The sequence below is a fragment of the Colossoma macropomum genome, unplaced genomic scaffold, assembly GCF_904425465.1.
Source record: "Colossoma macropomum unplaced genomic scaffold, Colossoma_macropomum, whole genome shotgun sequence".
Lineage (NCBI taxonomy): Eukaryota > Metazoa > Chordata > Actinopteri > Characiformes > Serrasalmidae > Colossoma > Colossoma macropomum.
The window spans coordinates 27,285,259-27,313,044 of record NW_023494790.1 but is presented as its reverse complement, the minus strand read 5'-3'; the positions used below and the strand labels follow the sequence as shown (position 1 = coordinate 27,313,044).

Here is a 27,786-nt window from a genome sequence, read left to right as displayed (position 1 = left end):
AGAGAATGGTTTTGGTGTTGATCAACATAACACCTTCCATTGCTGCCGACCAGCATACCAGCATTCAAAACACAACACATGCTGGTTTTGCTGGTCTATGATGGTTTTTCTAGCAGGGAATGTTTTAAAATGTTGAACTTTTTTACCTGTGTGCTTACAAAGACAATCAATTGCTTTAACTTGGTAATTCTTTAGTTTGATTAGGTTTTAGTTTTGGTTTCATGGTGAAGCTATTAACCATCTAAATCTGAAGAACTTTATGGTTTAGTCACTCATGAACATCAAAGATTAGGAGGGCAAGCACTCCAAGCATGATGACAAACCCTCTTGCTCGCAAAATGACCTGAGATTTTTTTTTAAAAGAGCTTACTTATATTTGCAACAGGACTGAGGAGAGGTCTGTGGAGATGCTTGCACATAAATCTTTAGAGTACACAACACAGTGCATTATGGGTATCCCCTATTTCTTAGGGCACATCAGTTGTACACTTCTGCACTATGTTGTCGGATACCATTACAAAATGGCAGAATTCCAAAATAATTCACTATACAGTGGATGGGACACAGTTTTGGACAACGATTGGTTTTATTAGCCGCTCGTCAGCTGCAGCACTTAAGGTGAGAGCTTGAGTTCAGGCCTTATGTATTTGAGTGTGTAAATATTGGTGTCCACACATGGCAAGACAGTGTCATATATAAAAACACACACACACTATATCTCCTCATGTCAGGCTGTGCACACTTACTCACATGTCTGTCTCTCAGCACCAAAGGCTTGTTTTTTGTGCCTTTACACAGACACACTGGTCTCAGAGCTCTGGGCTACAACCGCACAATGGTTGTTCATAGTGGGAGATGGTGGCGGGTAGCAATGCACAAACATGCAGCATGTCCCTCTGTCCCATATTAGTTCATCTCTATTGCACACTCTCAATGTCCCAGTCAATTTACATTCACATCCTAAAACAAGACTAGAAGGGCACTTACCTTCAAGCTCAGAAGGACAAAAGAGCATTTTTGGATTTTGGATAAATGTCATGCTTACAAGCAGTGACTACATGGCTGTACTCCTGAGTAATATCTGACATTTTTCTAGAATAACACAATACAAAATATAATATTTCTGTCTACTGCTGCTTCACAAAACCTGACAAACAGAAATATGGTTAACTCGTTTTACAACAGTGGTTAACAACTTTCTCTGTTAATCCAGGCTTAGCAGTCATAATGGTAAAAAAACAACACTGACACCATTTTTACTGGGTGTAGATCCAACTAAGCCTAAAGTTTGATGAGTAAGCAAGAAATACTAATTAGAACCACAAACTAGAATCCTCAGCAATACACAATTAGCCAGTTCAAAGTTATATAATTTAGACAATTTGGTAGTCATTCTTATTAGTTAGTCTCTAATTTTACAATTAGCAAGATGGAAAAAATCCTGATTAGGCCCCTCAAAAGGCTGGAGCCAGCCTTGTATGAGGCTAATGTAGCTAACATGTAATTGGACCTTATGACCACCGGTTAGCATCATGTAATGCTACATTTTTAAGAGGTAAACCTTGCCACAGCTCTACATTAATTTTAGACCAAATAATTTTTAGGCAATGTTTTTCTTTGTTCATGAACTCTTATGGATACTCAAATCTCAAAATTAGTCACTATTTTGAATGTTTAATAACAACACAAAAGAAAAATATAAACTTTATCCTTCAAAAAGAAACAGCTATTCTCAAAATATTTTAAAGCCCTTTTGTATTTTTTCTGTTTTTGGCAGTTGTAGTCATACAATACTGAAATCTGGAGCTGCTGCCGTTCCCTTGGCACCCCGACTTCCTGTATCCCTATTGCACAGCTAAAAACAGTAGTATGAGTAGTATGAGTTTTTCCGTACTTTTCTCCATTACTGTAGACAACAGTGTGGCACACCATGCCAGAAAACATACAAACTTACAAACAAAGTGTATTTGAGATTACCTAAAAACTCAAGTTTGAGGAAGGGTGGTGTGACACAGGCATGCAGTTTGCATAATTTGAGGGAAATAGGCTTCCATTACCTCTTAGCTACATTAGCCTTGTATCACCAGTGAAAAACTAGAGACAAACATGTCTTCCCTGATCGACTAAAATTCAGTTAAAAGGGGACTTTGTGCATTTGCTTTTTCACTGAACTATCTTTTTAACGAAACTGACAATTCTTAATTAATTGTATGAGTATTTTACAGTGACCATTATTCAACTTTTGTAAAGTCTGCAATATATACTAGCTTAAATTAATTATATAATACATTAAAAGTTTTTATTAACCCTCCTGGACTTCCTTGTGGATTTGTGATCATCAAGTATGACTGACGAGACTTTAAGTGAGTAATACTTAATGAAGACATTAACATGGACAGAGGATATTTCCCTCTGTCTAATATACTAAAATCACACATTTAATTTGATGTACAGAGTAGTTTCTGGGGCTGAATAAGGCTCGGCCTCTGAGAGACTCTTTGGCCTGACGGCCCCTCATTAGACTCCACTTTTCCTCTCCATCATTATTAAATGCTGCCTCACCCAGTGGAGGGGGCTGGCATGGAGTGGAGATGGTAAATTGTGGTTAGCGCTAGTGTTGATATCGAGCACAAGCATGGATTTGCACTACAACTGTGTCCTGAGGGCCTCTGGCAGTGTGGGAAACAAAATCAGGCTTAAAGACTGAAAAGAAGAGCAATCTGGTGATGAGATTCATTCATTTAAACAGGTTCTCACATGTAAGGCATAGACAAGGCAAACTTGCCAATAGCTGAGAAAATAAGACCATGCCTACAATATGTATATATAACTGAGCTACCGTGGATAGAGTTCCAACTGCTGTGCACATCCTCTAGTCTAATATCCTGTAAAAGGCCATATCCAAGTTTTCTTTTTTATAATGTTTATGTGGTTTTATGTGCCAAAAACAGCCTTAATTCATTTTACATGACCATTTTCCATCCTTTCTTCATCCATTAGAATAAAACAAGCTGTTTTTGTTCATGTGCTTTTAAGACTGATATATGTAAATGAGCTTTGCTCTGATTGATTGTCCTGTATTGTGCCTCATTCAATAAGCAGTCCAGGCTAAAAAACTGTAACTTCAATATGAATGGGCAGAAATAAACTGCAGTAGGTTCAATCGGTGGATATATGTGAATATATGTTGGTTTTTGTGACATCATTAAAACATTGAATTCAAAACAGGCTGTTTTTGCACCTTAGTTTCTGTATATGGACTGAATGGACTGTGACATGAATTGTACATTTTGAAATGTTCGCTGTATTTACATACGCCAACAAACTTTTTTGAAACCACTTCCTGCTTTTACATTGTGTGAACATTTCATGATAAATGGACCAATAGGTGTGATCCAAAAGTATAAATACTATTTCAATAATATGTAAATAAAACCTATTTACAAAACATTAAGATTTTTTTACCATTTGGAAAAACAGACTTTTGTTACTGACCTTTGCTAACAAGTCCTTAAAAGTGATGCAATATACAGAACCAGTGACCTTGATCTGACAAGGTTTAATTAAACTGACTTTAAACTCTGCATTTACTCTCGTCCTCATGCTGCAGCGATATTGTGACAGTAACGCTTTTTACCCTTATTCTATACAAACATATGGAGCAAAGGATGCGCTCCTGGCTTTAATGAACATTTAGAGCATTAAATAAGCCGCTCTTTGCCTCTAACACGAAGCGACAGTATAATTCTGTGAACACGCAAAGCAGGTTCAGCCTGAAAGAAGAGCCGCGTGCATCTCTCAGCGCTCAACACACCGTGCCGTGTTTAATGAGACACGACTAATGGGCAGTGGAACAAACAGGAAAGAAAACAACATCCAATATCCACTAATTGCATCAGTGCCCTCTCCTTGCTGTCACCCAAGTGCGGAAGTAGGCCACGCAGACTGGGGCAGGGCTCTCTGAGCGCCCCAGGCCACCTTTCTGTGGTCAATATATGGCATGGCGAGACTAGGTGGGCAAGCAGGGCGAAATAGGACACTCGGTCACAGCACCATTATGCCTGAAACCAGCAAAGGCGTCAAATTTAGCCCTGCCTCAGAGTTTGAGCTGTTTTTAGGTTGTTGCCTTGTGAACGTGCCACAAAAAACATCTACTCATCTGCTGTACTTGACTGGTTTACTGAGCTTCCCAGACATACACACTCTGCCATTTAAGGGTTTCTTAATAATACAAATCTAATTTTATTATAGATAAATGGTTGAAACGATTCTAATACTAGTCCTGAGCAACTTCACAGGTTTCAGATAGTTGTTAGAGTGCTAGATTGCTGTTAATCTAGAAATTGTAGATGATGGATTATGAAAGGAGGTGTAGATGACTCTAAAATGACTGAGAAAGCTATAAAACATTGAAAAATGAGTTGGACGTCCAAAGTTTATCATGTTTCAAAAATAGGCATCGATTGTTGAAGCAGAACACTGGGTGACAAAAAAAAATGTCACATAAACCAAAGAAAGTGATTCTATCAATATTTTGTTACTGTGCATTTAAGAATGACACATGTAAATGAGCTCTGTTAGCTGCCTTCTATTGTGCTTCATTCAAAAGCATTTCAGAAGGAAACAGTCCTTATAACTTCAGCATAAATGGGCGGGGCTAAAACTGCTGTAGGATGAATGTATAATATGTAAATATGCCTTTTTTTTAGCAATATCACAAATATAATGCATATGAAATGAGCTGTTTTGCAGCCTAGTTTTTTCATATATGGACTGTATGGAATGAGCAGTGAATTGTTTCAAAACATCACAACATTTACATGCTTTTCTGTCAAACTCTTTTATTTACCAACACAAATCAGGAAAATTCATTTTTCCATTATTTAATTGATATATATGTCATCATCATCAAAATCATATTACTCAGTTTTTAGTGTTTATTTTTTTATTCCATTTGACAATACCACCTACTTTTACACTGTGTGAACACTTCAGGATGAATGGATCAATAGAAATGTCCTGAACTGAAGCTTAAAATGACCTAAATAAGATCTAGTTCTAGTTTAGAACATTTATTTACTGCTTACTAATTGAACACCTGAGATTTTGTTAAAGCAATGACACACAGAACATACAGAAAGCTCTTGATGTTGTGACCTTTTTCTAGCAACTCTTTAAATAACAATACACAGAAATATGTTGACCTTATGACCTTCACCTGACAAGAGCTGTAGAAAATTCTAAAATGATTGAAAAAGCGTTAAGAATTATGTTATGATAAAATTAATATCCAGAATGGCGCATTAATCAAATTGATTGTTGATTTTCTGCTATATTTTGCTTCTGGAATGTCTCTTTTCAAGGTCCAACAGTAGTTAGCAAGTGTACTAGGGCTTCATTTCCCCTGGTGCTGCTTTTCGTGTTGGAGAACATCTTGATGAAATTTCCTACTGTGCTCACCACTGACCATGCCGATATTCTCAGAGGAACTCCAGATGAGAGTGAAAGCGTATTTTTAATGACGTTACACCCCATAGATCTGTATGATCTCAATAGGTCATTCACTATTTCCAGGTAGTTTTCTGATTAATGATTAAATTTAAATCATCAAAAAAAAAATACATCACACAAAACTTTTCGTAGATTTGAATTCAGCATGAAAAAAAATACATGTAAAGCACAAATTAGTTTTCCTGTGATAAAAAGTGTGTTTACCAGTGTAATTGTTTGTGTAAATAGATAATTACAGTATTATTTATCACATTGAGTATATGTACATTGTATATAAAAACCTCAAAAAAAGTTGGGACAGTATATGAAATACAAATAAAAACAGAAAGCAGTGAGTTGTAAATCCACTTTGACCTGTGTTTAAAGCAAAAACATTACATAGACAAGATCTAGGGTCTAGGTATTTCATCCTCTACGGTGCATAATATCATCAAAAGATTCAGGGAATCCTGAGGCATCTCTGTGTGTAAAGGGCAAGGCCAAAAATCATAACTGAATGACCTTCAAGCCCTCGGATGGCACTGTATTAAAATCCAGCATGCTACTGTGAAGGATTTCACCACTTGGGCTTGGATTGAAAAGCTTCGTCAATAAACACTGTTCATCATTGCATCCACAAATCCAAGTTAAGACTGCATGGTGGAAACCACATTTCAGCAATGTCTAGAGAAGCTGCCGACTTCCCTGGGCTTGAGCTTATCTGAAATGGACTGATGTGGAAAAGTGCTAGACTTGCCTGTCTGCAGTCCAAACCTGTCCCCCTCTGAGAACATGTGGCACCTGATGAAGTGGAAAATATGACAATGAAGGCCAGGTACAGTCGCAGAGGTGAAGATTTGTATAACTGAGGAATGGCAGATTAATTCAGCTTTCAGAACTGGATCAGTTTATGTCTTCAGCCCCCAAATGATTATTAAGTGTTGTTAACCCCTTAAAATCCCAGGCCTTTTACATACTAAGGCTTATTATTCAGTGACTACAGGGACTACTAATGCAAACTGGCTGAGCTATTCTTAGGTTAGGTTAGGTTATTCTTAGATTATCCTTAGGTTATAAAAGGTTTTAGAAGAGTCTGCTGGTGCACCATGGTCATTTAAGGTGTTAAAAAGAAAGGTGATGTAACACAGTGGTAAACATGCTCCTGTCTAAACATTTTCAGAACATGTGCAGGCATCACATTTGGAATAAATGTTTAATTTACAAACCATTAAATGAATAAAATAAAAACAAAGTTCACAAAGTAAAACAACAATTATTGTACATTGTGTCCTTATACTGTTTTGAATTCAGTACAGGCCAAACAGTATTGACTATTCACTGCTTTCTGTTTTAATTAGCATTTCATATACAGTCCCAACCTTTTTTAAAACTGAGGTGGGCTATATGGAAATCATATTATCAGGTCTCTAATATGTGAGCTTTTGATGATATCTACTCGAGTCAGAAACAAAGGTACCATACAGGTACATTTTTAATGTCTCTATACCATCAAAGGTACAATGCTGTTAAGATCCAACTGTGTACCTTAAATATGTCTATCTCAGGAGAAAGGCTTGTATTTGTACCTTTTATAACTTAATGTTTTAAAACAGAAAATTAAAATGCCTCCAGTAAGACAGGGTGTGTGTAATCAGTACAACTTGAAAACATAACTGCCTTACAATTATGTTTGCTAACTAAAAGTACTGAAGACATACTTTTGAAGGTACCACCCCAGTGACAAGAGGGGGACCACCCTAGTGACAGTTTATTACCTTTTTGGTGTACGGTTGCTGGGCCTTTGTCCAGAAGAGCTGAACAATCTCAACAGAGTGCTTCAATACAGTCAAGCTGTGCATTCGTCCCTCTAAAACACATACAGCCACCCACAGACAGAGAGAAGCCACAGTGAGGAACAGAGGGTAAAAGAGATCACGTGCTCAAAGGGACATTACCTAAATGAAATGAGGGTCTAAGGGTCTTATGTAGGCTCATTCTTCAGCTCCTCGCTCTCATATCTACATTCATTAGTAGTTACTGAATAATTCATAATAATAACTGAAAAATAAGCTTAGGACACAGGGAGTTGTAAAAGAAAGACACTGAGGACTCCTCTACTGAGTTAAAGAGGAAAAGTAACTTGGTATAATGAGAAAGAAACTGTTGGAGAGGAATAAGAATCCAAGTGTTGATAGAAGGATAAAAGAAAAAGAATAAAAGGCTTTAGGCACTTGTGTTGCTCATTTCAGTTTTGCTTGTAATACATAGTCCACATTCAGTTCATAGATGGATATGTGGTATGTCGTGCTGAGTAGGTTTGCATTAAGAAGATAGGATATAGAAATAATTTACATGCATCAACAAATCACTACACATGCACCCTTTAAAATAACGGCTGGCTTCAGTTCTCAGTGTCTCAACAACAAGAGCAGTTTAGTTTCACCTTAAACAGCTTTGAACATGTCATCACTCTACAACAATCAACAGAGACCTGAGGTTAAAACAGATGTCTTAGATCAGGGAAAGCATCAAAATGTACAGTGTGGAGCTCAACTAAGATTACATATTTCAAATAATTAGCTCTTTTGATGTAACAGTTTCTTTTATATTAGATTACATTTTAAAGGTTTCTTTTATATTAGATTACATTTTATTTTAGAATATCATTTTTTAGCTTTTCAGACTTTAAATATAGAACTACAGTGGCTGACAAGACCCAACACACTGCAAAATAAAAAAACAGAGATGCAAATGCAGAAAACACTTTCATCAAAATCTTATCCCCTCCTTCCCCCCCTAGAAAAAATGTCTGTTCCAAGAGAATTAAGCAATAAACCGTTGTTTAGGGCCCACTGAGTCACCAGGGGGCCACCAAGTATGAATTTTTTTAAAATACATGAAAAATAATTAATACGCAGTCCAAAGATTTTTTTATCAAAATCAATGATTCGTTCCTGTTTTGTTCTTGAATAGAAAAGAATATGATTGGCATGGGTGGGGTGTAGCCCCCCATGTAAGGTGAGGTTTAAATATTCAGAAATGGCACCATAAATCTGGTCAAATTTTTAGATACTTAACAAATTTAAGCCACACTTAAGCCATTTGTTTAATGGGGAGCCCCTCAATCACCCATCTCTTGAAGATGAGATTCTTCTCTAGAAGAATGATTTTAATGTTGGAAGTATTACTATCTGGGCTGCAGTAATAACCATCAAAGCCTTCTGCCATTTGGCCTGTTTTAAAGTCTGTTCTCTTCCTTGTCCCTTCTTTTCTCATTGCAGAGCAGTATCACCTCAACAACACCACCTTCTCTTCCTTTAGCCCCACAGTCGGGCTCCCTCATCCCCAAAGCAACATCAGCCTGCCAGGCCTTGCACTCAACAAGTACACCTCACTGAAGGCTGTGGGTAAGTGAACCAACTCACCAACCATAATGACGAATTATCAGTCAGGAGAGCACTAAGAGTCAGCCTGTTTACAGATTTCAGCAATTCTCCAGTCACAATTAAACCAAATTCTCTTGATGCTAATCATGACGCTCATTCATCATTTATTCATTTGTATCACTCGATTCAGCATTCACAAAGAGCAGCAGCAATTCCTTCAAGGCTTGAATCAAAGAGGCCATTTTTTTCATCTTCTTCTTTCTGTTTGATTGACAGAACTAGGGAAGCCCCGTGGTGGAGTAGACCTTTTTTCACTCTGTGCTGGGTTTGTGGCAGGGGCATACGGTTGCCCTGCTTTACAAAGACCCAAAGCTGGAACCTAATCAGCCGCTGGCTACAGCAGCCCATTTATACAGACAAGCCAATAGTGACACACGTGTGTGTGTTTACATGCTGAAGTGCATACGAGTCCTTACAAAACTGCAATCAGACATCCGAAGCACTCACAGCATCATCATCAATACTTACTTATACAGTGAGACTGATGCACTGTGACAAGACACTTCCGACCGTCCTCAAATCAGAAATCCCTCGTGATAAACGAACATAATGAACTGCAGAGAGTTTACAGATAAACCTGTACCACTAATAGGCTGTTACTGCAGCACTTTCTGCTTCACTGCCATGCGCTTTGATATTACGTCTTCAGCAGCCAACAAACTCAAGCTGGATGAAATAATAATTAGATTGTTGTAATTTAGACCTAGCTGTTTCACTCTGGCAAATCATAATCATGCAAACTGTATCTGACAATAATGTACAGTATGAAGTAGAATATGTAAAAAAAATTACATGTTAGAATCAGCATTACGTTAATTTGCCACATACTAGGATTTTGTCTCGGTGAGCTTAGTAAGAGTAACTTACTAAATAGACCATATAAGTACAGACTAATAACTGTTTTTCAAAGAAAATAAAGTGCACTATGTAAGATTACAATTGAAAGAAGACTGGACAAAAAAAAACAGCTCAATGTTTAGGTCTCAAATGTAAAATCAACATTATACTGATTAATACATGATGAGAATAGTAGATAATCAGAATCACTTTATCACTTCAGTAATAATTCAATAAGATAATTTACTTACATCCTTGGAAGACACGTCTATCACCAGGTTTTGACTGAGTTTTCGTTGAATACTTTCACAATCAGCAGATTCATCTGTCCGAAGCACAAACAACATTACAAAATGTTCTTCTGCACATTGTGTGCAATTGAGGATTTGGGGACTAGAGAGGTCTCAAAATCCTCAAAGCTTACATAGTGTAGCTTTAACTAACAATAGCTAAATATTATATGTCACATTATATTGTATTTAGATAATTATCTTGTAAATAAAACAATTTGGTAACACTTTACTGTAGGGTAGAGTTCATAAAGCTACATGACAACCTGCAAAAGCCTACATAAACCTACATAAACATTTATGAAGATTGTTTTTCCAGTGAGCAGCAGTGGTCATAAAAGCTGCTTTTATCAAAGTCAGTGTCAAGTTGACATAACATCAGTGTTGTAACAGGTATTTTCTGACATTAGCCATTGTCATAACACTTTCTGGGGAGAAATGACACAGCATGTTATGGCAATTGACTTTGTTCTTTAGTGAATTTTGGTATGTCAAACACATAATGGCGACTATGTTACACAACTTGACACATATGGCTGCAAAGTCAAACAAAAGTGAGTCTTTTCTTAAAAGATGGTTTGAAACTTTGTGGTAACACTGAAATGAAAATCATCTGTACTGTAGTTATATTGTTTTAATGCTGACTTTTTTGTTATGACAGAGTTTGTAGCAGTGTGTGGCACCCTCTACTGTCTCCACTATAAAAAAAAAAAAAAGATTAAAAGCACAGGATATTTTCTGAATATTAATTAAAAAGCATGCAGTTCAATTTTAAAACTATATAACTGGTACTTGCTGGAGTTAACTGACTAGGTAGCTTGTTGTTTTGACTCATAGTCAATTGAAAACAGTACAAAGACAAGATATTTAATGTTTTAATTAAATAAATGTATCAGTCTCAGTTGTAGTCCAGAGAAGTTGGTGGCGTTTCTGGATGTTGTTGGTTTATGGCTTCCACTTTTCATAGTAGAGTGCTAATTTGCATTTGTAGTGATGAACTGTGTTTACTGAGAAGGTTTTTCCAAAGTGTTCTTGAGCCCTTGTGGTTATATATTTATTATAGAAGCATGTTGGTTTTTAATGGAGTGCCGTCTGAGGGATCAAAGGTCACAGACAATCAGTATTGGTTTTTGGCCTTGCCCTTTATGCAAAGAGATTACTCTGGATTCTTTGAATCTTTTAGTAATGTTCTGGACTGTATGTGATTAAATCCCTAATTTCCTTGCAATCATGCACTGAGGAATATTTTTCTTAAACTGTTGGACTATTGACTCAGTTTTTTGTGACTGAGCCTTTCGTGAATGCACCTTTTATACCCATTCATGATAGCATCACCTGTTACCTATTCACTTGTTACCTGTGGAAAGTTCCAAACAAGTGTTTTTAATCCTTTCATTGTTCAATTCAGGCATCAAATTTAGAATTAGCATATATTTACATAAATCAGGTAAATATACGCTAAAGGTAAAATATTATAAGGTATGATAAGGTAAAATATTAAAGATCTATTCTTTGTGCTATTTTCACTTAAATACCTGTAAAAGACACCTTGCAACTCACTCCATTCTGTTTTTCATTTGCATTTTTAATAATAATCATAATAATAATAATAATAATAATAATAACCTCTGTTTATATAGCATCTTACAACAATGCTTTACGAAGAAAGAGCACAAACAACTACAAAGATCAGAATTCGAGTCCTGATCAGATCAATGATGTAAATGTGTTTGATTGACAGAATAAAGGATGCATGTGAGAGATGCATGTTGCGCACTGTATGCACACAGCTGTAGGACAAGGGCATTAGGCTGCCCTACATTACTGTCTAATAAAACAAGGCCAGTGGCAACAGAAACACAGTGATCCAGACATACAGACATACATGCTGCCTACACACGCACCCACTCACAGTCAAACATGTCCATACAAAGTGCATGTCTCAATGTTCTTGTTGGTTGTCCAGTCACCATTTACTGATGATGATCCACTGTGGCAATATAACCTTTAGAGTCTCCTCAAGGTTTTCTGTACTGTCATCCAGTCAAATACTCATGGTAGCTTGTTAAATAAATGTAATAAATGAGGGGAAAACAGGCAAAGAGCAAAACTCAGTGGAGCAGATCTAGATGCTGTTCCATGATATAAGTCACACAGTGCTGTGTTTTTATTCACTGACAGCAGAAAATTTCATTCTGAGGTAATCTTTCAACAACTCCTGTTTTATCTTTTATTGTCATACTTTGATTTATGACTGGATGACAGCAGTTAAACTTTACTAAATAGAGTCTCATTCTATTATATTACGTATTGTCACTGATAAAACATATCCAAAAAAGAAAAAACATTCATAATTTTAATATGGGGACAGCAGGGCACAACTTTTTTGTTTTTTTCCAGTTTATGTTTTTATTATTTGTGGATTAGGATTTTTTTTTACAAGCAACCTAAAGATCTCTGCTACAAATGAAAACATAAACGTCCAGCACCTACTGTTCATATACAATTCTGCCGAAAGCAGAGTGAGTGCTAATGTTACCCCATAGGCAGTGTTAATTGTAACAGTTTGCGGTTGTAACAGCCACTAACGATTCTGGTAAAATGACCCAAACACATTTCATTCAGTACAATTCTACACTGTTTGAACCAGGCAAGCTTACCAACATAAAAATATGATTAGTGAAAACAGCAGCACATACAGCACATAACTATATTTGACAGATGTTTATTAGATAGATGTGGAAAACCAATTTGACTGTCATCATTTTAAATACCACCATCACTTATTTATTTAAGCTAATTAAAAGAACTAAGTTAACACATTTGATAAAAATATCGATTTGTAGCTTAAAATCATAATAAGCCATCCAAGTGGAGTTCAACACCACAGTTTCCAGAGCAGTCAAAATTAGAGTCAATACAACTGTTCCATTTATCAATAGGCTTTGTAAAACAGTGCTCTGAAAAAGTATTTTCCAATTTCTTCTATTTTTGCATATTTGTCACAATTGGATGTTTCAGATCATCAGACTACTTTTACTTAATATTAAACAAAAAACACAGAGTAAACACAAAATGTTGTTTTTGAATGATGATTTCATTTAATGAAGGAAAAATGCTGTTCAGCCCTACCTGGCCCTATGTGAGATGGTAATTGCCCCCTTAGCTACATCCCCATTTCCAAAAAAGTTAGGACGCTGTGCAAAATGTAAATGAAAACAAAATGCAATGATGTGCAAATCATTTAAACCCTATATTTAGTTGAAAATAGTACAAAGACAACATAAAAAATGTTGTTTTTGGAAATGGGGTTGTACTAAATCAACCATTTAACTAGATGTAATTTACCTTCGGGTTCAATTTCACTGGCCACACTCAAGTATAATTACTGCCAGACCTGTTGAATCTAAACATCACTTAAATAGAACCTGTCTGGCAATGTGAAGCAGCTAGAAGGTCTCAAAAAGCAGCGCACAATGCCACGTTCTAAAGAGATTCAAATACAGATGCAAAATGAAATCATTGAAAGTCTGGAAAAGGTTACAAAACCATTGCTAAGGTTCTGGGACACAGTGAACAGTGAGAGATATTATCCACAAATGGAGAAACGTGGAATAGTGGTGAACCTTCCTAGGAGTGGCCGGCCAACCAAAATTTCACTAACAGCGCATCGACCACTCATCCAGGAGGTCACAAAAGAACCCAGATGATCTAAAGACCTGCAGGACTCACTTGTCTCAGTTAAGGTTAGAGTACATTTTCCCACAATAAGAAACACACCGGTCGAAAGTGGCATAGATCGAAGAGTTACAAGGTGCAAACCACTGCTGACCAGAAAGAATACAAAAGCTTGTCTCGCATTTGCCAAGAAACATCTTTTGGGATAATATTCTGTAGATTGATGAGTCAAAGGTGGAACTATTGGAAGACATGGGTCTCGTTACATGTGGTGTAAAGCTAAGACCACATTCTGCCATAAAGAATGTCATACCAACAGTCAAACATAGTGGTGGTAGCATGATGGTCTGGGGCTGCTTTGCTTCTGCAGAACCTGGATGACTTGTCATAATAGATGTAACCACGAATTCCGCTCTCTATCAGAAAATCCTAAAGGTGAATGTCTGCCTATCAGTTCCTGACCTAAAGCTCAAGTGCAGTTGGGTTTTGCAGCAGGACAAATGATCCAAAGCACACAAGCAAATGCACCTCTGAATGGCTCAAAAGGAACAAAATGAAGGTTTTGGAATAGCCGAGACTGAGGTCCTCTTTGAGATGCTTTGGCAAGACCTTAAATGAACTGTTTATGTTCGAAAACCCTCCAGTGTAGCTGAATTAAAACAATTCTGCTACGAAGAGTGGGCCAAAATTCCTCCACAGCGATGTGAAAGACTCATCGCAAGTTATTGCAAATGTTTGCAGTTGTTACTGCAAAAGGAGCCGCAATCAGTTATTAACATGGGTGATGTAGGTTGGATGTTTCCTCGTGTTGTCTTTATCTTAAAATTAGTTCAATGATCTGAAACATTTAAATGTGACAAATTAGCAAAAATAGAAGAAATCGGATGAGGGGCAAATACTTTTCACAGCACTGTATAGTCTGACTTGTTTCCCAATGTTCAAAACAAACAAGTTAGTAAATCTTTGAGAATGTAACAAGTAGAGACAGAGAGTATGGCTTTCAGGTAAACTCAGAGGTAAATCAAGTCTGATGAATATGACCTGAAGCTTCCTCTCCTTCACCAGTGAGCTAATCTGAAATGACACCACTTCCCCCTCTGTTTATATCCAATCACAACTCACCAGTACTCCACTACTCTCTAGCTCCACTCATTTATATAAAGATCGCCTTATTTAGTTATTCAGGGAACTCTCGTCTGTTAGCCCACTGCACACCATGACACTGAGTTCAGCAAGATTTATAACAGGGGTCTTTAAGTAAAATTCAATAAGGTCCAGTTAGAGAAAATTTCCTCAAGCAAAGGTCTGGAACATCATAAAGTCTAACTTGCATTATGATTCAATGCTATATACTGTATACTGAAGTAGCCTAGTAGGTATAATTAACATCTTATGTAGTCAACAACTGAATGTCAAATCAAATAAAGAACAATTCATTCATATTTCAACAACATATATTGTCAGTTTTCTCTGTTTAGATCACGACATGTAAAATAACCTCCCTCTGACTCACTTTCTTCTCCGACTGCTGTTTCTCGCCTCGTCCCTCCCCTGTGTGTGCGTCACTCACTCGAGTCTCAGAGCTCATCGTAATGCACAGATCTGATTGGCAGAATAGCATCACGTGTGATATTTACAACGCATGCGATTGGTCTGTTAGTTTTCCGGGCCACTAAAATGGTACTGTAAAGGCTAGAAAAGTTACGCCAATTAAAATAGAACCACCCCGTCGAAATGAAATAATTCTCCATAGTTTATTAGTTATAGGTCCAGGTCCACATAGGACAGCATCTGGGTCCGGACTCGGACCGCGGTCCGCCTATTAGTGACCTCTAATTTTTAAGAATGCCCTGCTGAAAAATAGAGGATTAGAACTTGATGGTTTAAATTTTTTTTTTAACCTAAAAGCTTTTTTCTTTCTCCTGTAGCCTCTTTCTGGCGCCCCCCTGGTGGCCATCCCTCCAGTGGAATGGAAATCGACTGGAATATTTGTACTTAATTTAACTAAATTAAATATTTTGCCTGTAACTCTTATCAGACTGTCAAGGACACTGTTGACTCCCTGTGTAAGATATGTGATTCTGTGTTGAACTGCTGGTGAGCAATGAGGGCTGAAAGAGGTGAAAATGAACACCTCTCCATAAAGATGGCTGTGCCAAGATAAAACACTACAGCATTCTTGATATTAAATAGTAACATATAACCATTACATTAAAAAATATATAGAATTTAACCACAATAGAAACATTTTTTAAATGTTGACTGATCAAGATGAAAATACACTTCACTTCTGGTTTGTAAATAATGCACATTTCCTTTGAAATACAAGTAATGTTATTGATCATAACAAATGAGGGACGTTCAGAACAGAAATGTTATTTTATCTACTGTGAAAAAAGGTTAAAATTACCATTTTAAAGATACAAGTTTTTTCTGTATAAGCAACAATAACATTCTTCACTAGCTGGACTTCTTATGCACCTCTTTCTTTTCTCCTTTTGTAGCGGACACAGCTGCAAGAGGTTACTACAAGAGTTATCCACTCATGGACTTCTCTCAGTACCAAACACCACCTGCAACTTTCCAGCCCATTCCACTGCACCCCAAGGACAAGTCTTATTTGCATCAGGAAAAGTCCTACATGCATCAGGCGCTTCCACCCCATGACATCCACTCTCCCCTTTCCATTTCAATCCCCAGCAGCCACCTGGAGCGGACCCGCATCCCAAAGACCACCACTCACCCCCTGCTCTCTGGATCAGCCTTTAAAGCCTGGGACTCTGGGCCCAGACACGTTCCCCAGCAGACCTCGCACCCCACTCACACTGGTCGCCGGCAGACCTACGACGACGGCAGGAGGCAGTACAGCACAGAGACGCTGCCTGAGCTTTTACCACAACCCGTGACCTACGGAGGACCTTCGTCATACCATTACGCTCTCAAACAGAAGACCTACCAGACCAACAGCAAGACAGAAGTCACTGTCTGAGAGAAAATGTTTTACAAGCAGCAGACCTGTATTCAAAGACATCCCAATGATATGACTGTGGGCTTCTTTGAGATTTCTGGTTTGACTGAACTTCCAAACCCAGCTGCTTTGCTTTCCTTAGGGTTCTTCCGCCCTTGTTTGCTTGGTCCATATCTGGTCTTTGTGTCTGCTACAGCATGCTCCTCCCACGTACATTGGGGCGTGTTCATCCTAGAATGCAGGACGGCCCTAAGGCCTAGGGCACTGAGGTCCAATGTCCACCAACCAACACCAACAAACCAAAGGTTAAGCTGGTGTATCATACCTGTATGCAATTGTTGAGATCCTCTGTTCACATTGATTAATTTGGTCAGTTCTAATTCTGGAACATTCTGAAGCAGGGGTGCTCAGTCTAGGTCTGGGAGATCCATCACCCTGCAGAGTTTAGCCACAACTCTAACATACCTACTGCAGGTGGTGAAGGCCATCAGGGACATCTGACTATTAGAGCCAGCTGTATTGGATCCGAACTCTCCAGGGTGGTCAATCTCCAGGTCCACGAGTGGGCACCCCTGTTCTAAAGCCAACAGCCAAAAGCTGTAGGTGTTTGTTGGAGGACACTAGGCCGGTGTTCCATGGCCTTAAGGCCACATCAGCTCCACAGGAAGAATGCCTCTATCACATCAGCCCTACATCTACCTCCACTGGCAAGGAGAGTGAATGTGGATCACCATCCTGGCCATCTTTGTGTGAACACGACTGGGAAAATGATTATGAAGAGAAGCTACACAAAGTAAACATGATCCCTTGACCTGAGGCAGTAGGCAGTGTTGAGCTAAAACGTCTACTTTAATTCAAGGATGTGTGAGCTTCAGGGATGGACTGAGGATGACCAAAGGGTCATGTCAGTGTTAGCACATCTTCCTGAGTGGGGTGGTCAGTGAAGGATTATGAAGCTCCAGAGGTTACAGTATTCCAGGTCACATGAACTGTAGGTGAGATCTTGTAACACCCAAAAATCCCTAATTAGTCCATTTAAACTGTTATTTTTGTAGGACCCTTTGCCTTGTTTATTCCAGAAAAGGAATATAAGAGTAGTTAACATGACAGATGGAAATACACAAAAGGAAGACACCCAGAGGTAAATTTCAATGTTCAAATGTTGCTCTTTGATAGCTTAGGAGACTTAATGGTGTTCCTTCTAAAATTCATTATGGGATTAGACAAAACATGAGATCCATAAGAAAGTATAGATGAGTGTAGTTGCAGATGAATATGAATGTTAGAATTTGACAAATCTGAGGATAATATGAGACTTTATCTCTAATAAAACTCAAGAGGAGACAGATGTGAGATTACTGAAGTTTTTTTCTCAGGAGAAACATCTGAGCAGCAGGAGAATTAAGCAAAAGACTCCTTTGTCTTTCCACACAGAGATATTGAGGAGATCTCTTTTTAATTTTTTTTTCCTATAAAAAGAAATCCTCAGTCCTTGTCTATGGAATAGGAGAACTGTAAGACTTGAGTAGCCAAGTAAAATTGGATCGACTTTGCTGCTGTCCAGACTTCTTTTCCAATGAAAAACCAGAATGCAGAAGTCACTATACAATACTTTTGTACAATCCCCTTTTTGTTCAATTTTGAGACATTTAAATGATTTTAAAAGATCCAAGAAAGCTGGGACATGGTCTCACATTAAAACCAGGCAAACCCAACCTTGTGGTTTTGACTTCAGTCAGTACGATTAGGATTTCTGTCCTTTTCTCCATCTCTCCTCAGCTTCTCCAAACAGAGGGTTGATGCAGCTGAGACTCGGCTGTGTTGGGCTGTTCCAAGCTATTCTTATAACTTCTCGGCAGAGCAGGACAGCTCAGAAAAGAATGCTTAGTCATTCAGCTAATGATCCAGAGCAATAATCTGGAACTGTGAAATCTCTTTCCCCATACGTATGAGAATCTAGCTCAGAGATTCCTCCGAGACCTCCAACAACTGTGACCTTCCATCATCTGCAAGGACACTATGGAGCAGATGACAAGCCGTGTTGCTTCATTGTTACATCTGACCCTATGCAAAGGTAAAATGGTGAACCTACCTGTGTTGAACTTTGAAGCTTTCTGCAAGGCGAGGTCTTTTCTTCATAACAATGGATCCTGATTGTCTTCTCCTCTCAGCAGCTGAAGCACAACAAACACGACTGTTACCTCAGAAACATTTGTTCCTCTGCAGCTTTTTACACCAGATTATTTGAGAAATCAAAGCACAGGAAGACCTAAAACTAATCCTGGCATGAGCTAAAAGATTAGCCTTGTATTGCTTTATGCTATATTGATGAGTTGTTGTCTATAGTGACCAGTTAGCACCTGAGCTGAAATCAAGTTTTTGTTCTGTTAAAAATATGGTACAGCACTTGAAATAGAGTCACATTTACCCTCAACCAAATTGAACTCACCTCTTGGGCAAGACTCCCAAATAAGATGTCCCATGGTCGAGGGGATGAGGTTAGAGATCATTTAGGAACCTGCATTTCAAGCACATTTTATCCACAGCAATACATAATGTTTTATATCTAAAGATTTTAGTTTGCAGTATTTGTACTACAGTATTTGTATGTTTGTAGTATTCAAAACTGTATGTATTTTAAAGTGCTTCCGATCGTCTCCAGTATGGAACCATGCATTAATTCAGACCTGATAACCCTGTGAACTTCACCTCTGTGCACTTTTGTTATTTCCACACAGCACTTACATTTCATTATTCTACAGATGAATATTTAGTATTTGTGTGGGGAACACATAAACGACAGAAATTTGTTAAGTAACTTTGTAAGAGATATCTGTACATGTATTAAAATATAGTAAGTGTAAGTAACATATAAATGTATATACCATTATTATCCTATTTAACTTTTTATTTATAAAAGGGCTTTTCAGAACAATTGGAAACAAAAAAAATACATGAGTTTTCTATAATGGGTAAAAGCCTCCTGCCTGCGAAGTGCCCTAAGGTTTTTTGTCTCAAATTATCTCAAGATAATTATCTCAGGATAGACTTTTGAGATAATCTTGAGATAGTTATGCAGAGCAACATTATCTCGAGGACATTCTCAATATGTTTTCTTTGTATAAGTATCTCAGGACAAATTTCTCGAGATATTTATATAAAGAGATTTTTCTCGAGACAATGTAAGGGAGTTACACCCACTCTGGACACTAGATGGCAGCAATATGCTGTTCAGGGAGCTCTGTTCACTTCATCCCAGCCCTTAGCGTTTTAGAGTGTGTTCTGGTTGAAAGTGGCATTAAAGTTTGTGGTTCAGCAAATGCCTCTGATTCTGAAACACGCCACTCTGATATAATGATGTCTGCTGGAAAGCACTGAAACAGCATCTTCATGTTTGAGACCAAGTTCAAAATAAAGTGCTATTCATGCCCTCTGGCTGGCAGGAGACTTTTTTAATAGTAATCCCAAAGTAGAGTAACTGCATCAAATGTTACCGGAAATCTGGGCCTGTGTTCATGAAGATTCCTGAAATTAGCCGATGTAGGATCAGATTCCTGTTATTTATGATAATCTTACTAACAGGAGCAGATTCTACATCAGCACTACTTCCGAGAAGCTTTATGAATACTGTCCCAGTGTTTTAAGGAGGTAATATGGAAGATGGACTTTAGGGTTGGTTTCTTAGACAGGGATTAAGCCTAGTCCTGGACTACACAGAAACCCCCATTGAAAGGAATATGTAGTCCAGGGTCATCCAGGAAACCGAACTTCAATGTTAGGTGCTGAAGCTTCCTAGTTGGTCACAGAATGTCATAAGAAGGGCACTACACAATGCACAAGAGAATCGGTTTTGCTCATAAAAAGTCAGATTCTCTGCTAGATCCCTCTACAAATTCCCTCTAGAATATTAAAGAAAATATAATAGCTGAGCTGAGCTGTCGGAGAACGTTGACTCATATATATAATATATATATGTATATTAAAATATCTGTTTGACAAATATACTAATCAAGATTATAGAAGCAAATGATATGAAGCAAAAAGGTTTAGATCCACTGATTTGTACATTAAACACTACTGTTCTTAAATGCTTTCAGAATAAACCTATTGTAACAGTTTCTGAATTTCTCTGCAGATTTTATTTTCAAAAATTTCTGCTGCTGCTGCTGAGTTAAAATATAGAATTTCTGTTCATTTTAGTGACTTGCAAACAGTGGAATGTATTGCTACAACAGTGAGCCTATTTATAAAGGGATTATGCATGTTGAGAATTTCGTGGACTTTATCTCCCTCTCCTGGGCAATTTGGGTATTGCAGACAGATTCACGGATAGAAAAAAGCAAGGCAGAACAGTAAAAGATGTTACATTAGTGGGCAGTAGGCTCTCCACTGAATTAGCGTGCATGACTCAAGACCACACAGCCATGTCAGCAACTCTGTTAATGTCTTCAAGACCTCAACCTTCCACACAAGCTTTGCAGCTACAGCGGCGCTGCTATTAAGTCAATACTGGAACGAAAGAAAGCTACACCACACTTCCATGTTTAATAGATCGCTGCTGTGAAAAAAAACGAGATAAAAATATCTCCATTTTTGTTGATGTTTTTTCTACCTCATTTGAACACAACAGCTGTTCTTTATATTGTGTAAATATTTCATGATGAATGGACCAAAAGAAATGCTCCAGAATCACTTAGAAGAAAACCTTTTTACATTAACTTGCACTGAAAGTGAAGAAGGTTTTGGCCTTTTCATGTAAAGTTAATGCTTTGGAGATGCATGTTTTTCTTTGGACAGATTTGTGTTAATCTGCTAACATTATGAGTGAACATGAAGAAATGACAGAAAAATAGACCTCAATCCAAATTTTTCCTTGCATTTTTTATTTTTCTTTTTTAAAAAATAATTTCCAAATACTCTGAAACCTGAACCCCAACCCTGACCTCCACCTGCTCATCTATACAATCAGAGAAGAAGAAGGCTTTAGTCAATAATATGTACCTCAAATACAGCAATGCATAGAGATCTGGTGAACATCACCAAACCCAGTTCCCAGCAGAGTTTATTTGATTGGGAGGTTTCCTTAAGACCACAACACTTGGTCTTAGTCAGCTTAAGTGCAAAGTTGGAAGCACTGGCATGTTGGAAGTTACTCCAAAGCCAAACTCCGAGATTAGGAGAGGACCATGTCTATCTCTCTCCCTCTCTCTCTCTCCCCTAAATCCCTCCTCCCATCAGTGTGTGCCCAAACTCCATCAGTGCCAGCAGAAGAAGCAATATGGCGGAGTGACAGTAATGTGGCATGGGAGAAATAACCCAAATAAGTTGAATACTGAAAGCTAGAAGAAATTTGGATCATTTTTGGATAATAAAATCCTGACACTGAGATGGCCAGGAGTCGAACACTACTTATTGAAGACCATGACCGTCCAACCAGTTGTGCAAGCTTAAAGGACCCATAACCTACGTTTTTCTTGTATTTAATTTTTATTCCCTAAAGTCCTCTTGTAATATTTGTGTGGTTTTTATGTATCGCAAGCAGATGTAATTCATTTTTATATGACCATTTTCGATGCGCCTTTGTCTCCTAGAATTAAACAGGCTGTTTTTGTTACTGTGTTTGGACTGCTATATCATCGTTGTTGTGCAAAAACCTTGTGCCTATATTTTTGTAGTTTTTTTTTTTTTTACTTTTAACTTTTTAGCATAATTTGAAAACTCCAGTTACCCTTAGAATTGTGTTAAATTTTTATGATGAACAGACCAACAAAAATCGTCTAAAATTACTTGGAAAAAATATTTTTATATTAACTTTTGCTGCAAGTTAATAATTCTTTTTTCTTCTCTGGTACAGTTACCATTTTGAAAATCCAAGGTTTTGTTCCAACAGTGATGATACATTAACAGCAGTCTCTAAACAGTTTTGACTGACTGCTCTGTATTGCGTTTCATTCAAAAACTACCCCAAGCTAAAACACTATTTATACCTTCACCACGAATGAACGGGGCTAAACTGCTGAAGGCTGAATAGATGGTGAGCTAGTAAATTCAAAATGGGCTGTTTTTGCATAACACAGCAATCGCTTAATTCAAAAAAGTGAGGACACTTCAGGATCCCATGATATGGGCCCTTTAAGATTGAGAAGTGAAAATTCCCTGTCTGATATGTAGGCAAACAAACAGCTGGTCCAGAACATTTTGGATGTAAATGAACCAGTTTGTCATAAATACATACCGTTCCTAAAGGAGGGAGAAAACCACAAGGAGTATAGATTGGTCTCTCTGTTGGCAAACACGTAAGCACAATGTACTGTAATATGTTTATGTATGGTTGAGGGTGTAGGGGTTAATACTCAGTGCTTTGATAGACCTATCAAACAATAGAACTGCTCAGAAACCATACATTATTCTGGTGGAACATCAGGAAAAATGTTTTCAGCATTACAAACAGCATATAGGTTTGAAGTGTTCATGTGTAAAAGCCTGTACACAGAATAAGGATGAAGGTGCTAAGTCGTGTGTTGTATGTATCTGCTGAGCAGTTTAAGACCAAAGCTACAAACAGGAGTCCCAGTGGATCTGCAGGTCTGAACTGTCCAAAAAGTCTGCTGAAAACACACTGGGGGGTGTGTGTGAGCCCAGAGGAGCTAGAACTGTTCCCCCTCCAGCACTGCTTCCACCCATGGATATGTCCAGCCAATCCATGCCATCTAGGGCAGGGTCTTCGAAGTCCAGGCTGGTGGGATGGGGGGAGAAGCTCAGGTCACCGGTGTCCATTGGGGAAGGGGGGTGATCCAGAATGCTGGGAGTGCTCAGCATTTGGTTGTGGAGATCATCGATCAGCGTTAGAGGACCGTCGAGCTCCACCCCGAGCAATGGAGTCCCAGTTGTGCTCTCCAGGAAGTCTTCCAGACGACCTGTTCCCGAGCAGGGCCGCTCGTGTGTGTCAGAGGGACGGACAGGGTCAGAGGGAGGGGTCGGAGGTGAGAGGTGCAGTGGGGAGGAGGGAGGGGAGGGAGTAGGAGGATTGGAGTGCAGGTCAGAGAGGGAAGGGTCTGGATTTGCCTTGAATCCAGCTGAAATTTCTGTATCAGATATAGGAGAGAAAGGAAACAAAACCAGGAAAAAAGAGACAGTTAATTAGAGCTATGACATATAAGAGACTGTGGGTTGAGCTATTTTTACCACAGTACCATGAGGTGTTATTACTTACAACACAAATCAGAGTACCTAAGGGTCCTGTCACACAAGCGCTTGCAAGCAAAATTTCCTGAGCGAAGTTGCATTCATTTCAATGGTATTTGCCACAGTCAGTGACATCACGTCACAAATTTCCTTTGAAACTTTGCATCGAGTTCAACTTTGATGAACTTTGATATGCAAATTAATGTCTGATTAGTGCTACCGTATGGCTGTATTGACAATTTAACAAATGTCTAAGCACAAATCTTTTAAAATTTAATCCCCTCTGGCTATATATGAACACATGAAAGAGAGACCGCATGGTACGCAGTCAGTCACGAGACTGTACTAATATCTTTACTTCTATGATTGTACATTTTGTGATAGTTAAGTTTGCCAGGTAGCAAACTGTATATTAGCTCTTTGACTGACCGTAGCTGCATACCAGTCACCTGATTGCTGCCAACCATGGTGGTTATCAATGTATTTCTGCTAGAGATCAGTATGCAGCACTACGCTGTCACAAGCATACAATTATTACATTATTACATTTTTTTTCTTTTTTTTCCTACTGTAATTTTTAATAAATAAATAAACAATTTCATTTATTATTAGTTATAATTTGTTTACAGGAGGCTGTAATTGCCAGGCAACCGAACCGAAGATTCCATGAACAGCACAATGGTTTTTGAAAACTTGATACTCAACTGATGTGTGCTCATAACTGTTAATACTGTGTATAATGATTATTTTTAACAGCTTTGATCATGACTCAATCAGAAACTTAAAAGTGTCTGTTTTATAATTTTTTTTGTCCATCAAATCTGCAAAAAGCAAAACAGCTATGCAATTCTTCACTATCTATAAAGGCATTTAAAAGCTATTCCAAGATGCTTTTTCCTTACCTCCACTTTTAACGAGAATGTCAAACAAGTCATCTATGTGCTGATTGTTGGAACCGTTCTCCTATGAAAAGACAAACAGATTAATAACATTACAGTAAATGTATACATCTACTGCACCATCAGGAAAATAGACTCTGTAAACATTTGCCACCAGAGCAGAAAAGGCAGATGATGCAGATGAACAGAGAGCAGAGGAAGCCATACTTTGAGATGATGAAGGGGGTGGCATGCTGGTTTTGGAGAAGGAGGGGTAAACAAAGTGTGCCGGTCAAAGGTTGGGCACACTTCTCCCTGCAAGAGAGGGAGATCATGATAAAAGGGAGAAGAAATGAGAAAGAGAAAAGGAAGGGATTACCTTTGATGAGTAAAAGCAATACAGAAACCAAAAGGGGAAAATGAGATGTGTTATGAGATGAAATGAAACACAAAGCTGGTTCAGGCTGAACTGGATGATGCTGTACCTTGAGTGAAGGGGGTGAGCTGGGCTGAGTGATAGGGTTGGGCTCCTCGCTGAGGAAAAAAGGCTGGAGATTGGGTGGGGCAGACACCGGATGACTTGACTGTTGAACAACAGGAGTCTCCAAATGCAGTGCTGCCTTCTGCACCTGCGGGAGGGATTAAGGCTGATTATATACTACAATACCTTAAAATTAAAGTGTCAAAATTGGACTTGACCAGTATGTTATTACTAGCATTCAGGAAATGCCTGCTCTTAGCCAAATTATCAATTGTTGCCTGATGTTTGTTTTTTAAATAAGCCATAAATCCAGTATGTATCAGGGTGAAATCAAGCACATATTCACATACTTTTGGACTGGGCTGTTTGACAGGAGCAGCTTGCTGGGGCTGCTGGGGCTGCTGGGACTGGTTTATGGAATTAGCCACTTCATGAGTCGACTGGCTGGGTAGCTTGACAGGGGTGGACTGCAATCTCTGGGACAAAAAGCAAAATCATCACATAGTTAATAAGGAGTGCTTCTATGTGCAATTGCCTATTCATTTACACAAAACAGTAAGAAAAACTGAAACCATATGGCACAATGGTGTTACTCATGCATTACCTGTAGGGTGATGCGCCCATTGGTTTTGTTTAGAGAAGATTCACCATTCAGGCTGTCCACACTGTTATTGGCAAGAGCAATCAGGTAGTGGTTGCCATTACCATCTGTGACAAGAGTGGGTGCTGGGTGAGCTTTCAGAAGATCCAGTGGAAAAGATGTGGTCACTTGAGTGCCAGTCTGTTGGTTGATAAACACTTGTGAGATCTGTGAAACACAAGGCAGGAATTAGAGCTCTGAAGGTACTGACATGCCCATTAAAAGCCTCACATCATAATGTATGCGTGGAAATGCAGACAATTAAATGTTTTGTCTAAGCTTCAACAACTATTATTAAACAAGTTTTGTGCTGTTTACCATTTCACACAACCTGACTGACCTGTTGTGTCTGTAACGGTCGTTCTTTGTGCTGCTGTTGCTTTTGTGGCCTTTGTTGCTTCTTCTGATTGGCCTGCAGCTGCTTCTGCTTCTGCTGGCTCTGTTGGATGATTAGCTGTTGAAGCCTCTGTTGTTGTAGCAACTGTGACTTGGGCTGCTGCTGCAGTTTTGTCTGCTCTACCTGCATTTGCTGCTGCTGTTGTTGCTGCACCTGCAGCCGGTGGATCTGCTGCAGTTTCAGCAGTGTCTGCTGAGAGCACTGAGTCTGTGTCTTCCTCTGTGGCTGTGCCTGCGGTTGAGGCTCTGCTAACGTCTCCATGTCCTCCTTTGCCTCCTCCTTCACTTTCACTGCCTCTCCGTTAGGCAGAGCTGCTCTTTCCGTCTTCGTTGCATTGTCCGTGCCTTCTGTGCCCGCTCCGCGCTTACCCTGCTCCAGCTGAGAGCGCAATGTCTCCACCAGCTGCTGTTTCTGCCTCAGCATGCGCGTCAGCTCCTCAATTTGTTTGTCCTTCTCCTGCAGCATCTGGTCTTTGTCCACAACAAGCGCTGCGGGTCCCAGTGGTGCGGCCAGTGAAGGCTCCTGGGGCTGAGGAAGCAGAGGTGGGACAGGGGTGGGACGGGAAAAGCAGCATGAAGACTGCAGCAGGCCCAGAGGCTCCTCTTTAATTGGGGAGGGGTGCTCAGGAGATGGGTGCAGAGTAAGCTGTGTGAGAGGTGAACTCACCTAGTCAGAGAGAAAGAGAGAAAGAAAGAGAGAGAGAGAGAGAGAGAGAGAGAGAGAGAGAGAGAGAGAGAGAGAGAGAGAGAGAGACTATTAACTTAGAAGTAAAAGTAAAATTTTAACCAGGGTAAACTTACAGTAAAATACTGTTAAATAAAGGAATGACTCTAAAACATAAAGCTATATAAAGCTATGAGGCTAACATTGCTAACAAACACTAGAAGCCTATAGTCATCCAAATTATTTCTATAAATAAATCCCCAAAACCTACTCTCAAACCGCATCCGCCATTAAGGTCTTCATTAAGGTCATGCAGACTTGTCACACAGTATGACTCACTGTAAACTGTAGAAATCAAGCAAACTTTGTGTGGCCACAAACTGTCCAAATTCAAGATTATAGTTACTTATACAAGGAAAATATAAAAATCATGAATGGAATCTGTAGCAACAATATGCCTGCATGATCTATGTGCATATGAAAGGCAGTCAGAATTCAGCACAGGACTTGTCTAAAAGTGACAGCCTGCTGTACTGAGGTAAACAGTAAGGTTTTGTAGCTTGCACTACTAGTAATACAGTGTCTGAAATCACATCGACAAGCCATGGATGCGGTTTGAGCAGGTTGAGAGACGTTATTATATATAGTATAGTTATTATATATAGTAATTTATGTACTATATGTATTAGCTATGCATTATATAGTCATCTTATATTTTTAATGAATAGATTTGAGTGACACCTAAGTTCTGGTGTTTGTTAGGAACGTTAGGCTTGTAGGTCCAATGCTAAACTAAAGCAAAACTTGGACACCAAGCACGTCTTTGCTGAGCA

At 38.7% G+C, this 27,786-nt stretch overlaps 2 protein-coding genes across 6 annotated transcripts in view; one reads left to right on the top strand and one right to left on the bottom strand.

Annotated features, from left to right (window-relative positions):
• shisa8b (shisa family member 8b) overlaps nucleotides 1-16,730 on the top strand; it is a 44,977-nt gene extending 28,247 nt beyond the window's left edge. Inside the window, exons 4-5 of the mRNA XM_036571744.1 lie at nucleotides 8,772-8,897; nucleotides 16,246-16,730. Coding sequence (XP_036427637.1) covers nucleotides 8,772-8,897; nucleotides 16,246-16,730 — 611 coding nt within the window. The remainder of the gene's footprint in view (nucleotides 1-8,771; nucleotides 8,898-16,245) is intronic.
• A 4,841-nt stretch (nucleotides 16,731-21,571) lies between these two features.
• mrtfab (myocardin related transcription factor Ab) overlaps nucleotides 21,572-27,786 on the bottom strand; it is a 37,097-nt gene continuing 30,882 nt past the window's right edge. For 4 of the 5 annotated variants that reach the window (XM_036572836.1, XM_036572839.1, XM_036572838.1 and 1 more), the window contains 7 exons: nucleotides 26,234-26,956; nucleotides 25,858-26,061; nucleotides 25,604-25,729; nucleotides 25,258-25,401; nucleotides 25,001-25,087; nucleotides 24,797-24,857; nucleotides 21,572-23,794 (listed from right to left, as the gene is read on the bottom strand). In XM_036572836.1, coding sequence (XP_036428729.1) covers nucleotides 23,265-23,794; nucleotides 24,797-24,857; nucleotides 25,001-25,087; nucleotides 25,258-25,401; nucleotides 25,604-25,729; nucleotides 25,858-26,061; nucleotides 26,234-26,956 — 1,875 coding nt within the window. In that variant the 3' untranslated portion in view covers nucleotides 21,572-23,264. The remainder of the gene's footprint in view (nucleotides 23,795-24,796; nucleotides 24,858-25,000; nucleotides 25,088-25,257; nucleotides 25,402-25,603; nucleotides 25,730-25,857; nucleotides 26,062-26,233; nucleotides 26,957-27,786) is intronic. The other variant, XM_036572837.1, reaches the window with a different exon arrangement.